At 36.4% G+C, this 17,332-nt stretch overlaps 1 protein-coding gene across 3 annotated transcripts in view; it reads left to right on the forward strand.

The window, feature by feature from the left end:
• The window catches only part of ZNF782 (zinc finger protein 782), a 57,689-nt gene extending 42,305 nt beyond the window's left edge, over window positions 1–15,384 (forward strand). For all 3 annotated transcript variants that reach the window (XM_021064572.1, XM_021064571.1, XM_021064573.1), the window contains 2 exons: window positions 5,769–5,864; window positions 11,034–15,384. In XM_021064572.1, coding sequence (XP_020920231.1) covers window positions 5,769–5,864; window positions 11,034–12,895 — 1,958 coding nt within the window. In that variant the 3' untranslated portion in view covers window positions 12,896–15,384. The remainder of the gene's footprint in view (window positions 1–5,768; window positions 5,865–11,033) is intronic.

A 17,332-nucleotide genomic window follows, 5' to 3' on the forward strand; every position in this document is an offset into this window, starting at 1 on the left:
GAAATAAAAGGATGCTAGATCTAGCATGTTAGTCATCATCTAGCATCTCTAGTAAAGGCAAATGCATGGACAAATGTATAAGCCAGTATTATTTTAACTTTGTTGTAAGCTCCACTTTTTATTTTCTACAAAATGTAACAAGTACATAAAAATTATAGATCTATTTTACTGGGCTCACAGTGTTTACAGATATAATTTGTGAGCTCAATTATATAAAAATAGAGGACAAAGCTATAGAGTTTTTTATGATTAAAGTTAATTTGACATCAATTTAAATTGTTATCACTAGATGTTATATATTACCTCCATGATAACCACAAAAAATCTACAGAATATTCACAAACAAAAATGAGAAGGAAATCAAAATGTACCAGGGCAAAAAAATTTATCTAAACACAAATGATGCCAGCAATGGAGGAAATGAGGGCAAAGAAGCTATACTTCTCCCCTTTAATGCTCTGTTCCTAATGATTTCCTTCTAAAGAGTGGAGAGGGTAGTTGGGGGATGAGGGTAGGAAATAACTTTACAGTGGACATCCCTGATACACACTACCTTAGCTATGTAAAGCTAGTAGCAAAGCGACAGAAGTAAGTCATTCCTTGTCAGGAAGTACTTTAAGTGTAAATGGATTAAATTCTGTCAAAAGATCGAGATTGCCAAGATGAATTCAAAACAAAACAAAGCATGATCCAAATCTATGATGTCTTCTACATCTTAATTTAGATCTAAAAACACAAATAGGTTGAAGATGGGAAAAGATTTTCTATGCAAATAGTAAACAAAAAACAGTAGGAGTGGTTATACTATCAGTCAAAATAGACTTAAGAAACCATAAGTTTTTCAAAGTCTGTGAGTCAGTATCTGTTCTGCAAAGAAGTCCATTCTGTCCTTTTTTCAGATTCCACATGTCAGTGAAAGCATTTGATGTTGATGTCTCATTGTCTGACTGACTTCACTCAGCATGATAATTTCTAGGTCCATCCATGTTGCTAAAAATGCCGGTATATCATTCTTTTTAATGGCTAACATTCCATTGTCTATATGTGTGTACCACATCTTCTTGATCCACTCCTCTGTCGATGGACATTTAGGTTGTTTCCATGTCTTGGCTATTGAAAAGAGTGCTGCAATGAACATCGGTATACATGTGTCTTTGCGAGTCGTGGTTTTCTCTGGATAGATGCCCAGGAGTGGGATTGCTGGATCAAATGGTAGTTCTATTTTTAGTTTTCTGAGGACTCGCCATACTGTTTTCCACAGTGGTTGCACTAATTTACAATCCCACCAACAGTGTCATAGGGTTCCTTTTTCTCCACACCCTCTTCAGCACTTATTGTTTGTAGACTTTTTGATGATGGCCATTCTGACTGGTGTAAGGTGGTACCTCATCGTGGTTTTGATTTACATTTCTCTAATAATGAGTGATGTTGAACATCTTTTCATGTGTTTTTTTTGGCCATCCATATGTCTTCTTTGGAGAACTGTCTGTTTAGATCTTCTGACCATTTTTGGATGGGGTTGTTTGTTTGTTTTTGGTATTGAGCAGTAGGAGGTGTTTATAAATTTTGGAGATTAATGCCTTGTCAGTTGATTCACTCGGCAAAGATTTTCTCCCATTCTGTGGGTTTTTTCATTTTGTTTAGGGTTTCCTTTGCTGTGCAGAAACTTTTAAGTTTAATTAACTGTTACAAGGGACAAAAAAGGACATTATATATTGATAAAAGTGCCAATCCACCAAAAAATGCATAATCATATATGTGCCAAACATCAGAGCCTTGAGATATATGAAGACAGAATTGAGGGGAGAAGCATACAGTTCTACAGTAATAAACCCTAAAGTATTTCACTTTCAGTAATGGAGTAAACAACCCGACAAAAATAAAGGACTTGAACAACACCATAAACCAATGGAACCCAACAGACATTTAGAAGACTCCACCCAAGTTCAGTAGATTACACATTTTTTTAAGTGCACATGGATAATTCTCCAGGATAGACCACAAGTTTTAACACATTTTAAAAGATTAAGTCATACATACTATCTGTTCCAATCACAATTAATGAAACTAAGAGATCATTACCAGAAGGAAAATGAAATGTCTTAATTATATAGAAAATCATGAGTCAAAGAAATCACAAGGGAAATTAGAAAATACCTTGAGAGAGTAAAAATGTTAACACAATATACCAAAACATATGGGATGTGGTGAATGTCACACTAAGATGGGAATTTGTAGCTGTCAACACATATATTGAACAAGAAAAAAGACCTCAAATCAATAACCTACTTTTACACTTTAAGGAACTAGAGAAAGAGGAGCAACATAAACCTAAAACTAGCAGAAGGAAGAACATAATAGAGATTAGAAAAAGACAAAGAATAGTAAAACAATAGAGAAAATCAATGAAAACAAAAATTGGTTCTTTTACAAAGTAACAGAATTCACAAACCTTAGCTATATTGAATAAGAAAAAAAGAAGGCTCAAATTACTAAAAGCAAAAGTGAAATTGGGGCAGTACTACCAATTTGACAGAAATAAAATAATCCTGAGACTACCTTGAGTAATTATGTGCCAGCAGGTTGGATAACCTAGATGAAATGGTCAAATGGTCAAACCCATTGTCTTCCAAAACAAAATTATAAAGAAAATGAAATAGATCTACAAGTAGCTGCTAGTACAATTGTCCCATAAAAGGAACCACAGTTCCTTGGAGCAGTGGCTGGTGTTAGGACTAGGGTGTGGAACACACAAGATGAGTGTGGAGGAACATAAGGAAATACTCAAAAAAACAGAACTTTGGGAATATGTCAAAGAACACAAGGAGCCAGACTGAAAGAGATCCCAACAGCTAAAGCTGCATCAATTTGAGCAAAAAAATAATAAAGTATTTGTTTATAACCCAACATATAAACTACCTATGAGTGCATACTGATAAAAGTGATTAAGTAAGTGAATAAGTTAATGCGAGAGGACAGAAAAATGCCTGACACAAAATACTAGCAATTTGTGTAATTAGTATGTAATTAGTACTAGTGATTAATATGTAGTGACTCCACCTTCAAGGAGGTGGAATATAACTCCCCACCCCTTTAGTGGTCTGTGCCTAGTGATTTCCTTCTAAAGAGTGCAGGGCGGATAGTTGAGGGTAGGGGTGGGACATCCCTGGCAGACACTACCTCAGCCAGGTTATCATCAATGATAAGTCATATTGATAGCATGTACCTGATAAGATAGGGTAAGAAGCGGGGGGGGGGGGTAAGAACACCCCCCCACACTGCCATGTATATTTAGTTTAATTTTTTATAAGCTTTTTTTGCTGGTGTGGTAGATACACAGAGGGGAGATTTCTCTACCGCGAATCAGCTGCACACCCCGTCAACCTTCCGTCAACCACACCTTCCGTTTTAGCCCCAAACCGTAAGAGTCGGTCACTTAACGTTTTTCTTCTGTCAGAATTGGAGAATTAGCCTGTTCATTTCAGCGAGTTTTTAGGATATTGAGATCTTTTCTGAGCACCAAGTGATTAGATTGTGCAAGTTTTGTAATAATTTGCAGCTGAAACTCATGATACATTTTAATCCATTGAAGACTCATGGGAATGTATCAGCCAGAGTAGCAAGTACTTTTTGTTTTTAAACCAGAGTCTACCATTTTCCGGAATGGGAGGGGTGTTTTCCCTCTGGGGTGTTTCTCTGAAAAATATAAACCCATTTTTCAGCTATGAGGAAAACATTGGACAAACAGAAACTGAAGGACCTTTTTACAGAGTCCTCTAAACTGTCAAGATTATTTAAGAAAAAAAAATTATCCCTTAACAGTCTAGAGGAGGCTAAAGAGACATAATAACTAAATGTAATGTGGTATCCTGGATGGAATTGTGGAACAGGAAAAAAAATGATTAGGTTAAAAAGCACAAGAAAATCTGAATAAAGTATAAATTCTATTTAATAATAATTAATATTAATAGGTATACAAATCTAGTATTAATAGGTATACAAATCTAGTAATATAAAATGTCAACAGTAGGATAAATAGTTCACAGTTTATACAGGAATTCCTTCTCTGCAACTTTCCTGTGAATTTAAAGGTATTCTAAGTAAAACATTTATGTTTTTTAAATTTTGGGGGGCCACGCCCACAGCAATGTAGGCATTCCCAGGCCAGGGATCCAACTGTGCCATCGCAGTGACCCAAGCCACATCAGTGACAACACTGGATCCTTAGCCTACTAGGCCACCAAACAACTCCAAAGGATCTGTATTTTTAATGATTTCATGACATCTATGTAATGGTTTATTGGGTGTGCCTCTTTTCTGTGATTAGGAGGTTCCTTTAGCATTTACAGTATATATCTCTAACTTGTTATGGTTTACCTTCAACTACTAACTTATTATGCCATATATATTTTAAGAATCTTACAATAATTTTCCATTTTTTACCTTCCATCTTTGGCAGTGTTATTGTGATCATAGTAGTATGATCACAATACTATGTATATTGTATAGTACTATGTATATTGTCATAGTACTGTGTTGTTACTTTATTTTTTTGATGTAGGTTCATTTGCTCTCTTTTTTATTTATTTATTTTTTGCTTTTTAAGACTGCACCCATAGAATGTGGAAGTTCCCAGGTTAGGGGTCAAATAGGAGCTATAGCTGCTGGCCTACACCACCACCAGAGCAACGTCAGATCTAAGCCGTGTCTGTGACCTACACCACAGCTCACAGCAACACCAGATCCTTAACCTACTGAGTGAGGCCAGGGATTGAACCTGCATCCTCCTGGATACTAGTTATGTTCTTAACCCACTGAGCCACAACGGGAATTCCCATTGTTGTTATTTTAAAAGACAATTTACTATTTTTAAGAGAGTTCTGAAAGTGAGAATTAATATGGGTTAATATGATCCTTTCAAGGTTTGCTTTAAGCTTTGTTATATTGGATTCGGAGCTCATTTTAGTCTAGGACTAATTTGGCTCCTCCACTAAGGCAGTAAATACCCTCTGCTTATTCTAACCAATTAGCCATAGATTAGGAAGTTTTTTTACCCTGGCTAGTAGAAACAGAAGCGTCCCACCTCTCTGTGTGTTTAAGTGATGTTTCAGTCTACGTGTTTTTCACTGGTCTTTCTCCAACCTCAAGTGCTTTCAAAAGTTGGTACTTAGGAGATCCTTCTGCAGATCTCCAAGACTCTGTATCAGTATAGCTCTTTCTTCTCTTATATTTTATCTTACAAATCCTAGTTTTCATGGCTTCCTTAAAATCCAGTTCTGTTGCCTTAAATGACTGAGTCAGCCAGGCCCTGTTTTGGTGGTCCCTTTTTGTGCTATGGATTGCAAACTCAGCAGTATTCACAGGGCTCACCTCATTTGTTTATTCCAAGTCTCCCTGTCTGTTCTGTCTGTTTTCTAAAATTATTTCAAATAATTTGTATGGTTTTTAGATGTCTGATATGGAGGGGTAAATTAGTTCCTTTTACTCCATTATGGCCAGATATGAAATCTGTCCCTGTGAGATCTCTTTCAAAGCACAGACATTGACCATTTTAGAACTTAATGTTATTTAGGCTTGTGACTCAAGAGTTTAAGAAGGATGATCCCTTATGAGTGTAACAAATGTTTTTTGTTGTCATTCCCCGCCCCTAGAAAAAGTTGTAGCAAGCATCCCCAGTGTGCCACTTCTAAAGCTGTACCTCTCTGCACATTCAGAAACAGTGAAACCTGTGCAGCTAACTCAAGTACTAAAGTATTTCCCATTTACAGGGTACTGCTTTACAAAACCAGAACTGATCTTCATGTTGGAACAAGGGGATGATCCGTGGTTATTAGAGAAAGAATTTGTAAAAAGGCGTTCCCCAGGTGAGTTATTGAATACTGGCAGAAGGCATCCAGGAAAATTAGATCCAAAGTGATCAGCTAAAAGTGAGCAATTTGAAATGTTTTTTCTGCACTCTTCTTTTAGAGGCTTTTACACTTGAAATTTTAAAAATAATAGATCTAATAAAATGTGGAAGGGGGACAACTGATGAAAGGAATGGAATGTCAGCATGTTAATATTCTCATCTTTAAAAGACGGGAGCTATAAAAAAAAGGAAAAAAAATAAAAGACGGGAGCTAAGCTGAAGCTGAAAAATTAAGTAATGGATGTATATTTAACAGTAAAAAGATAAAAACTAAGAAAAATTAATAAAACAACTAAAACTGAGAGTAAACTGAGAGAGAAATAAACCATTACTTTTATCATTATATAACAATAATAAACTACTAGAGACAATCTAAATAAGTAGATGATTAAGGAATTACATAGCGTTGTTAGAAAGGATAACAACTGGAGCAAACTGCATCCTTCCTAATTGTTAGAAGTTAAATACATTTGACAGAGCAAAGAGAACAGACCTGTTACTAGAAAAGTTTCTTATAAAGCTATATCAAGGGTCTCCTGATCACCATTAGATACATTAATTCACCTGGAGGACTCAGAATATAGGCATACTCATGACTTTGTATCATATAGTGAAATGATACAAAGAAAAATCAGCAAAGAGAAAAGGTGCATGGAACAAGGTCAAGAGAAAGCCAGGTGCAAGCTTCCAAGACCTCCAGCAGTAGTTCTAAGGACATGTGAAATGTCACCCTGGAAAGCTCGTTAGAGATGAGGGGCCCAGAGTTTTCACTGGAAGGAGTTTTTAAAGTTCTGGGAATCCTGGGAACCATTGTGAAATCTAAGTTCCCATATGCCAGCCAAGGGCTAATCTTGTAAGTAGGTCTTTCTAAGGGTGGCAGTCTCGGGCCTGCTGTGTTAAATATTTCCTGAACAAAAGCTATGCAGACACACTATATGACATGGAATAAGACAGACATATCTGCCATATCAACTGCCAGTGTAAATGAATTAAATATACCCAGTGAGAGGAAAATACTGTCTTTTTTTTTTTTTTTTTTTTTTTTTCTTTTTAGAGCCACACTTGTGATATGACAGTTCCCGGGCTAGCAGGTTTCATCAGAGCTGCAGTTGCCAGCCTACACCACAGCCACGGCAAGATCTGTGACTTATGCCTCAGCTCACAGCAATGCTGGATCCTTAACCCACTGAGCGAGGCCAGCGATAGAACCTGTATCCTCTTGGATACTAGTCGAGTTCATAACTCGCTGAGCCAAAACAGGAACTCCCATGCTGTCATATTTTATCAGAGATATACCCAAAAAATAATTTAGAAGTTTGAAAATTCAGTCATGAATTAAGTCAATAAATATAAAAACAACTCAGTGTTTATCTAATTAATACTTAAGGTTCAACTCAGATCAGAAACAGGTGAGAAAAAGGACATTTTGAGGATGCTAAAGAAGATAATTTTTAAAGGATATTTAAAGGTTTTAAATATTAGTCACCAAAGAAATTACCAGCAAGATTCATAAAACAAAAAACTGCAAGAGTTGTAAGGGGAAATAGGAACACCTTAGATATAGTCACCCTTAATCTCCCTCTCTGATTTCATTCCACAGCCTGTGGACTCTAGAATAGTGCTTAGCAAACTATAGCCTGCCAGTCAAATCCTGCCTACTGCTTGTTTTATTAAAGAAGCATTTATTGGAACACAGCCACATCCATTTGTTTATATATTCACGCTAAAAGGCATAGTTGAGTAGTTGCAATAGAGACTGAATAACTGGCAAAGCCTAAAACATTTACTCTCTGGCCTTTTATAGAAAAAGTTTTACCAATCTCTGGTCTAGAAATTATAAATTGCATATTTTATAAAATGAATCTACTATGTTTGAAAACAAAGCTATACAAAGACACTACATAACTGTTCTGAAAACGAATAAACTTTTGTTTGTTTGTTTTGGTTTTTGGCCACACTTGCAGCATGCAGACATTCCCGGGCTAGGGATCGAATTTGTGCAAGAGCAGTGACCCAAGCTGCTGCAGTGATGCCAGATCCTTAACCTGCTGCACCACAAGAGAACTCTCCAAGTAAACCTCCTTTTAAATTATCTTGGAACATTGACAAAAACATAAAAATATTTTAGGCAAATATCAATACATTCTACAAAATAAAGATGTTATTGTTAAATAATACTATTGCAAACAATGTGACAAAAAGTTAAATCCCTCTATCTTAAAATTAATAATGGATACATGGAGTTCCCGTCATGGCACAGTGGAAACAAATCTAACTAGGAACCGTGAGGTTGCAGGTTTGATCCCCAGCCTCGCTCAGGCGTTGCCGTGAGCTGTGGTGTAGGTCACAGACATGGCTTGGATCTGGCATTGCTGTGGCTCTGGCATAGGCCGGCAGCTACAGCTCCGATTCAACCCCTATCCTGGGAACCTCCATGTTCATGGGTGCAGCCCTAAAAAGACAAGAAAACAAACAAACAAAAAAAAGATATTGATCTTTAAAAACTATTTTATCAAAGAATAAATTAGAATTGTCTACTATCCAGATTTTTTTAATGAAAACCATGTTTTTAGACCCTTTGTGCTATGGATGAAGTAAAACTTAGAGGAAACATTTTTATCCTCATATACTTATTTTTTTAAGCAATAAAGTTTTTAAAGAAACCTTAGCAAAGAAAAGGGTGTAATGAAGATAATAGTATAAATTATAAAGCCAAAAGGTGGTTCTTGAAATAGAAGCAAATAAAATTGCTAACCTCAGCTAGAAAATGGGAAGAAAGCACTATTACTCATTTTAAGTTTGGGCTCGGACTCCTACTTCTATAATACAATCTTGGAATACTTTAGCTTATGCTTTATCTCTTGCTTCTGTGAACTCTTAAAACCCATTTAATGGATGTATCAAAAGAAGATGAGATTCTCTGCCAGACAGTTGCTGCATGAGCTCCTTTCCTCATCTGGATTATAATCTCCCCAAAAGAATAATCTCTGTTTTACTCTTCCTTTCTGGTATTCATCATATAAATATTTTTAATAACATCATAGGCTGATTCCAAAGCCAGGTAGAGAGAGATTTCATACTGACTTACTCAGAAAATACTATCCACAAAGTTCTGGGACTTTTTAATCATTGGATGTAGGTTGGTATTTGGATCTGAATCCTTATGTGTGAAAGAATCCTCTAGGTAATTCTGAGGCACAGTGTCTTTTATGGACCACTAACTGAATTTATATTACAGAGAGATCCAAAGGATATCACAGCAAGGGTTTTGTTTTGGAAGGGTGAGCAAACTGCATAAAATATGTTTTGCATTACATAAGGTGCCATTGATTTAAAGGAGAGCTGTTATTTTGAGTAAACCAAGAAAAAGAAAATGCTGCTCATTTAACTATGACTTTGCCATCCATTTTAAGGTTCCTCCTGATTTCAGTGACTTCATTTACTTTAAAAATTGTGAGTCACATACATGGGTGCTCTCTACATATCCCTTGTTAAAATGAGTGATATAGGTGGTAACTTTTTTCATATTTTAAAATAAATGTTGCTTAAATTTTGAGAGGATATTACAAGCCTTTTTTGTTGTAAGACCTGGGAAAATAGCTTTGCTCTGCCTGAAGGGCATCTAGATTCTAAATAGTTCTAAGGCTAGAGTAGAGGATAATTTTGGGAAAGGATGTGAGTATAAAGTTATTGTTGGAAATGAACCATTTAATGAGGACTGATAGCCCTGTCAAGATTAGAACAAAAAATACCATGTACTAGTGGATTGGTAGCTAGAATATATAATGAGCATTTAGTTAGCATATAACTTTCTTTTCCTGAATTACATCACTTTAATCTTTCATCTCTTGGTATCTAATATAATATATCCAAAGCCTTCAAATATTTTTAGCATAGGCCTGACATTTTTGCATGGAGTGTGGGTAGCAGGAGGATAATAGCAGTCAAACATGAACAAGAAATTTATAATAAATAAATGTAAAGAATACTTGTAGGAGTTCCCATCTTGGCACAGCAGAAACGAATCCGACTAGGAACCAGGAGGTTGTGGGTTCAGTCCCTGGCCTCACTCAGTGGGTTAAGGATCTGGCATTGCCATGAGCTGTGGTGTAGGTCACAGATGTGGCTCTGATCCTGTGTTGCTGTGGCTGTGATGTAGGCCGGCAGCTGTAACTCCGATTGGACCCTTAGCATGGGGACCTCCATACGGCGCGGGTATGGCCCTAAAAAAGGCATAAAAAGAGAAGAATATTTGTAAAATGTCTAGAGCCAGTTTGAAACATATGATCCTTAAGATTCTTACAGTGAATTTAAACTAGATATGCAGGAAAATAGAATTAAGTATTGGACAGGGGCAAGACCAGTTTGGGAAAAATTGAAAATAGAGAAGTTAAGATTTTGATGATTAAAAAGGATTCTCTGTTGAACAACCTTGATATAATACCAAGGTACCAAAACCGAGAAAGAGAGATGACTCCAAAATAGGTGGAAAAATTGCTTTGACTCTCACCAGTTTTTTTTCATTTCCACTGATACACTTATGTTTCTGTTTCTGTTTCTTCCAACGTGAGACAGTTGGTGCCATGATAAATTTATTTTAGTGTCAATGTGTTGAATGGAAAAAATGGAGCTCCAGTTATAATCATATAGACTAACAGTTATCATTTTTAGCTATATTTGACTATGAATGTAGACTCTGGTGTTCTTCCCTAATGCAAACTCTATCTCAGGTAAAGACAGTGAAAGCAATTCTTGATTGATATTTTTTATTATCTACTAGTGCAAGATCTTTGTTGAATTCATTCCAATTTGTCTGTTCCTAGGATCCAACTCTCTTAAATATATTCTCCTTTCTTAATTGTTCCTTTCCTTTATATCCTCTTCTGTACCTGGTTTTAAGAATTAAACTTTAAGATATCAAATATGTATGTATCTTCGTTTCTAGACTCCTCTCTTTCCACTACAAAAAGTTTAACAACAAAAAGAGAACATACACTTGAAATTATTTTGGAGGAACTAAGCCAGAAACCAAGGAGTCAGATACATAATGGGGCATATATATAAATTTCAATCCATAATAAATGTATTAAACATCATAAAATATTTTAAATTTTCTTATTTTTAGAAGAATACCAACCTGATGAACTCTTAGAAAGGAGCCTAGAAAACCACGGCAAACATTTGAAGCAAGTTTTATTCACCAACAAATCATTGACTACAGAGCAGGAAATTTCAGGAAAACCATGTAATCTGGAAATAAACATTTTTCCTGCAAACACAATGCCCTGTAAATTTGACAGTACAGGGTCTACTTACTTTCTTCGCAACTCATTGGCCCCACACTGTCAGTTTTCAAGAAAGAAAACTCATGTATGTGAGAAGTTGCTCCTCAGTGTTAAGGATGGCAGAACTAATACTGGAGAGAAATCTTTTGCTTATACTAGCAGTGTGAAAGCCTCCAGACATAAAGACAAAGTTATTCAGCATCAGACAATTCAGACTTTGCGGCAAGCTTTTAAATATAATGAATGTGGGAAAGATTTTCTTGAAAAGACTACCATTGCTACACCTAAGAGTACCCACCCCAAAGTGAAATCTTATAAATTTAATAAATTTGGGGAAAATCAATGTGATAAATCAACCTTGATAGTATCTCAGAGCAATCATCCAGAGGAGAAGAGTCACTATGAGTTTAGTAAATACGAATGTACTGAAAACGGAAATAATTTCAGTAGGAACACTCAAAGGACAGACACAGAAGGGGAATCTTTCAGCCAAAAATTACACATTAGAGAACAGCAAAAGATTAATTTAGGGGTGAAACCCTTTGAATATGGAAAGAATTTCAGCCATAATTCAGCCCTCCCAGTGCTCCAACAAATTCATGCAATAGACCAATCCTCTGACTATGACACATGTACAGAGACATTAGGTTACCAGTCAACTTTCAGTGTACATCACAGAACTCCAATAACAGTGAAACCCTGTGAATGTAATGAACGCGGAAAATCCTGCACTATGACTTCACGCCTGATTCAGCTTCCGAAAAGTCATACAGAGAAACCCTATGAATGTCATGAATGTGGGAAAGCTTTCAGTGAGAAGTCACGCCTAAGAAAACATCAGAGAACTCACACAGGAGAGAAACCCTATAAATGTGATGGATGTGAGAAAACTTTCAGTGCAAAGTCAGGCCTAAGAATACATCAGAGAATTCACACAGGAGAGAAACCTTTTGGATGTAATGAATGTGGGAAGTCTTTCAACTATAAATCAATTCTCATAGTACATCAGAGGACGCACACAGGGGAGAAACCCTTTGAATGTAGTGAATGTGGAAAATCATTCAGCCATTTGTCAGGCCTAAGGAATCATCAGAGAACTCACACAGGAGAAAGACCATATAAATGCGATGAATGTGGGAAGGCTTTCAAACTGAAATCAGGTCTAAAAAAGCATCATAGAACTCATACAGGGGAGAAGCCCTATAAATGTAATCAATGTGGGAAAGCTTTTGGTCAGAAATCACAACTCAGGGGACATCATAGAATTCACACAGGGGAAAAACCCTATAAATGTAATCATTGTGGAGAAGCTTTTAGGCAGAAATCAAATCTCCGAGTGCATCACAGAACTCACACGGGGGAGAAACCCTATAAATGTGATGAGTGTGGAAAAACTTTCAGGCAGAAATCAAATCTCAGAGGACATCAGAGAACTCACACAGGGGAGAAACCCTATGAATGTAATGAATGTGGCAAAGCTTTCATTGAGAGGTCAGTCCTAAGAAAACATCAGAGAATTCACACAGGAGAGAAACCTTATAATTGTAATCACTGTGGAGAAGCTTTTAGCCAGAAATCAAACCTCAGTGTACATCAGAGGACTCACACTGGGGAGAAACCCTATAAATGTGATAAATGTGAGAAAACTTTCAGCCAGAAATCAAGCCTTAGAGAACATCAGAAATCCCACATGGGGAATTAAACATATAAATGTAATGAATATGAAAACACTCTGAGCTGGAAATCAAGTCTCACAATACAAAATAAAATACATAGGAGAGAGCCCCTATGAATAGAATAAAACACTTGGAATTTCGTCTGGATGATACCAGCTTTCACTAAACATCAGAGAACTTAACACAAGAGAGAAATTCTTGGAATACATTTCATATGGGCTGTTTCATCCTGGGTGCAGTCCTCATTGTACATCAGAGAACTCAATTCAGCAAAGAAACTCTAAAAAGATAATGAATACAAGAAATACTTCATACATTTAATCCTCAAAAAACTAACACTGCAGAAGAACTCTGGGAATGTAATGAAAATGTGTAAACTGTGCCAGCAATCAAAATTCATTCATCAGCAGAGAAATCTAACAGTGAGAAGACTGAGAATGTAATAAATATGTGATAACCTTTAGCTAAAATCCAGCTTTCTCAGTAAAGCAGAAAATACATAACGGTAGAGACCTCACAGTATATCAGCAGAGACAAAATCAAGGTTATAGATGTGGGGAATCTTAACTATAAGTCACATCTTTATTTAACTAACAGAGGGTAACAACATATCGTTATGACATGTAATGACTATTAATTGTTCAGGAACCATTTCCTCTTCTCCCTCATGCCACACCTAGTCTAAATTTCTCAACTACCCTGCCATCCAGATGAGATCATATTTTTAATGTCTGGATAGTGATAGTTAAAAATATGAGATCGTATTTTTAACCAATGACAAATCTTACTAAATACATCTCTTGAAGTCTTTATATTTTCTCCTATCCCTTAGAATGGAGTGAATGTTACCCCCAGCAAAACCAAGGGGCTCATGCACAGAAGATGAAAGAGTACAAAACAGAAAAAAATAGGACCAAAGAGTGACTGTTGAATGAAAGTTTCTCCTACATGTTCACAGATTTTTGCCATAATGAAATAAACTTGTTCTCTGATGAGCTTCTATAGGTTTGGGGTGTACTTAATACTGACATATACTTACCCACCCTTAGTTAACAAAACCTATGAATATGATTTCTGTGGGCACATGAACTCAATGTATATCAGAAACATAACACAGGAGAAACCTCAGACAGCATCCTGAATGACCATAATTTTTAACTCTTCCCCCTTAGGTAAATATCAGGGAAAGATAATCTGATATTTCAACATATGTAGGTAATCCTTTACCCAGAAAATGAGCTGTCATAAATATCTGATAATTGAGTTGTGAATGTGTGAAAGCTTTCAACAAGTCATGAAACTTTAATATCCCTCAGAGTTTGTTATAAGGGACAGTTTTATCAATTTGAGAAAGGTAAAAATAGCCTTTGTGTTATATCAAAACTATTGTTTCACATGTTATATTAATACATTTAATGAAATATAACAATATTGGTTCGTGAACATTCACTAGACTAGGAAGCTTTAAAAAACAAGAAATAAATTGCATAAACTGCACAGTATTGAATGTATGTGAATATTTTCTGAGTTCTCTCTCTATTGTTCGTCCATGTGAGTTTTTATATGTGTGCCACTTAGGTGTTTGTTTTGCGTGTATTGGAACTCAACTGCATTATAATAGAGTTATGTACCCCTTACTTGGTAACTACTCTGGTATGATTTGCCCTGTGTGTATTAATAACAAATCTTTTAAAGAAAGTATCTGAAAATTCAGAATTCTATACCACATTGCCTTTCTCCTGCTGCCTCCTGACACAGGCATATAGGAAAGGCCATTGTTACTAAGCTGTCTTTTTCCAACAAAGTCAAACAACATTTTCTGTGTACTATTATATCATCTCAGGGTCACTAATAGAAATACCATATTGAAGCATATACAGATAGAAATGTATATAAATGCTACATCTGTGTTCTCTCTCTCTCTCTTCAATGTCACTAAATATTTTCTCAGTGGTATCAGTATACTGATGAGCCCTTTGAAGGCATTCTTCATTTATTGTATGTTTTTTATTTCTAGCATTTAAACTCTTTCCATCTCTCTGCTGAAATAACCCAGCTGATCTTGCATGTTGTTTAGCTTTTACATTACAATCACTTTATATGACATTTGGTATTCTTTGTCTCAGTTAAGCAACTGCTTGGGCTACTGTTTCACGCTGCAGCCACCTAGCTCACCAGACTTTGGGCTGTTTTTGTTTGTTTGTTTGTTTTGTTTGCCCTGTAACCTGATGAATGTGATGTATTCAAGAAAAGTTGTTAATGTATAGTCTTCGCAGCTGTTTTCATGTTTTAAGAATAGGAGCAATGCTCTTTCCTGTTCTCTAATGATCTGAACTGTAACTGAAAGTTGTTAGTTGATTTTTGGTGTATATTCCAGGGCAATTTGATGGGAAAAAAAATATTTTTTTTCAAAAATGGTGATTAAAATAATTGGATATTCATATATTTTAAGTGCACCTTGATGTTTATACCTAATTAAAGATTTATTCAAAATAAATCACAAACCTAAACCAAATAGCCAGCAGTACAACATTTCTGTTAGGAAACAAAAACTGCTTAGAGGCACACACTTTTTTTTTTTTTTTTTTTTTTTTTTTTTTGCCATTTCTTGGGCCGCTCCTGCGGCATATGGAGGTTCCCAGGCTAGGGGTCCAATTGGAGCCATAGCCGCCAGCCTCTGACACAGCCACAGCAACGCAGGATCCGAGCCTTGTCTACGACCCACACCACAGCTCACGGCAACGCTGGATCCTTAACCCACTGAGCAAGGCCAGAGATCGAACCCACAACCTCATGGTTCCTAGTCGGATTCGTTAACCACTGAGCCACAATGGGAACTCCGAGGCACACACATTTTTAAGATGTAACACAAGCGTATAAAACATAAAAGTGAAAAAGATAAGTTGGAATTTATGAAATTTAAAAATGTCTGCTTTTCAAGATTTTCTAATGGAAACAGTAAAATCACATGCTGGGGGAAGATGTTTCTATTAGATATATCTATCAAAAGGTGTGCATTTACAATATGTAAAGAATATTCATGATGCAATAATAATACAGAGTTTAAGTGAGGGAAAAGGAAAAAGATTAAAACAGGCATTTCACAAAAGAAAATATACAGATAACCACTAAGTACTAGGAAAAATGTCTAAAACTTTAGTCATCAGGGAAGTACAAATTAAACCTTCAATAGCACTAAAATCTATTTGATGGTTCCTTGTAAAGATAATGATATCTTACCTAAAATCAACAATTTCAATTCTAGATATTTACTCCCAGGAAAACAAATAATTGTATAAAAACAAAATCTGGAGTTCCCGTCGTGGCGCAGTGGTTAACGAATCCGACTAGGAACCATGAGGTTGCGGGTTCGGTCCCTGCCCCTGCTCAGTGGGTTAACGATCCGGCGTTGCCGTGAGCTGTGGTGTAGGTTGCAGACGCGGCTCGGATCCCACGTTGCTGTGGCTCTGGCGTAGGCCGGTGGCTACAGCTCCGAATCTGCCCCTAGCCTGGGAACCTCCATATGCCGCCGGAGCAGCCCAAGAAATAGCAACAACAACAACAACAAAAGACAAAAGACAAAAAAAAAAAAAAACAAACAAAATCAAAAAATAAAATTTTTAAAAAGAATTATATAAAAATGTCCATAGACTCTTTACTCATAATAGCCCAAAGTTAGAACTAAAATTTTTAGAATTATAAAAGTGAATTTTGAATCCCCAGTATATTGTGAGACCCAGATTCTGATTTTGCCACATGGCTTATTGACTTCACTACTTGAGTATTTATTCCCTTCCCCCTTCCATATGGCTGTGTGACCTTGGGCAAGGCAGTTCTCCTTGGTGTCCCTCAGTCTCCTCATTTGTGAGAGATGCATATGACAGCAATTACCTACAGTCCTTCTTGGAGGCATTTTCTGAGTTAACCTATGTCAGTTACTTAAAACAATGGCACAGAGTAAATGAGCAATAAGTAATTACTAACCATTATCTATTTTACTACTGTTATTAAAAATCAGGAGTTCCCGTCGTGGCGCAGTGGTTAACGAATCCGACTAGGAACCATGAGGTTGCGGGTTCAGTCCCTGCCCTTGCTCAGTGGGTTAACGATCTGGCGTTGCCGTGAGCTGTGGTGTAGGTTGCAGACGCGGCTCGGATCCCGCGTTGCTGTGGCTCTGGCTTAGGCCGGTGGCTACAGCTCCGATTCGACCCCTAGGCTGGGAACCTCCATATGCCGCGGGAGCGGCCCAAGAAATAGCAACAACAACAACAACAACAACAACAAAAGACAAAAAAAAAAAAAAATCAAAGTAAGTGTCTGTAAATAATTAAAAATCAAAAATCAACTGTATTAATGTATAATTCATATATGTATTTTTGGTGCCTTTTAATGCATTTTGAAAATTTATACACCTTTGTAAACACTACCACAATCTATATAGAACATTCCATTATACTAATGGT

This window comes from Sus scrofa, chromosome 10 (assembly GCF_000003025.6).
Source record: "Sus scrofa isolate TJ Tabasco breed Duroc chromosome 10, Sscrofa11.1, whole genome shotgun sequence".
In the NCBI taxonomy this organism is placed as follows: Eukaryota; Metazoa; Chordata; class Mammalia; order Artiodactyla; family Suidae; genus Sus; species Sus scrofa.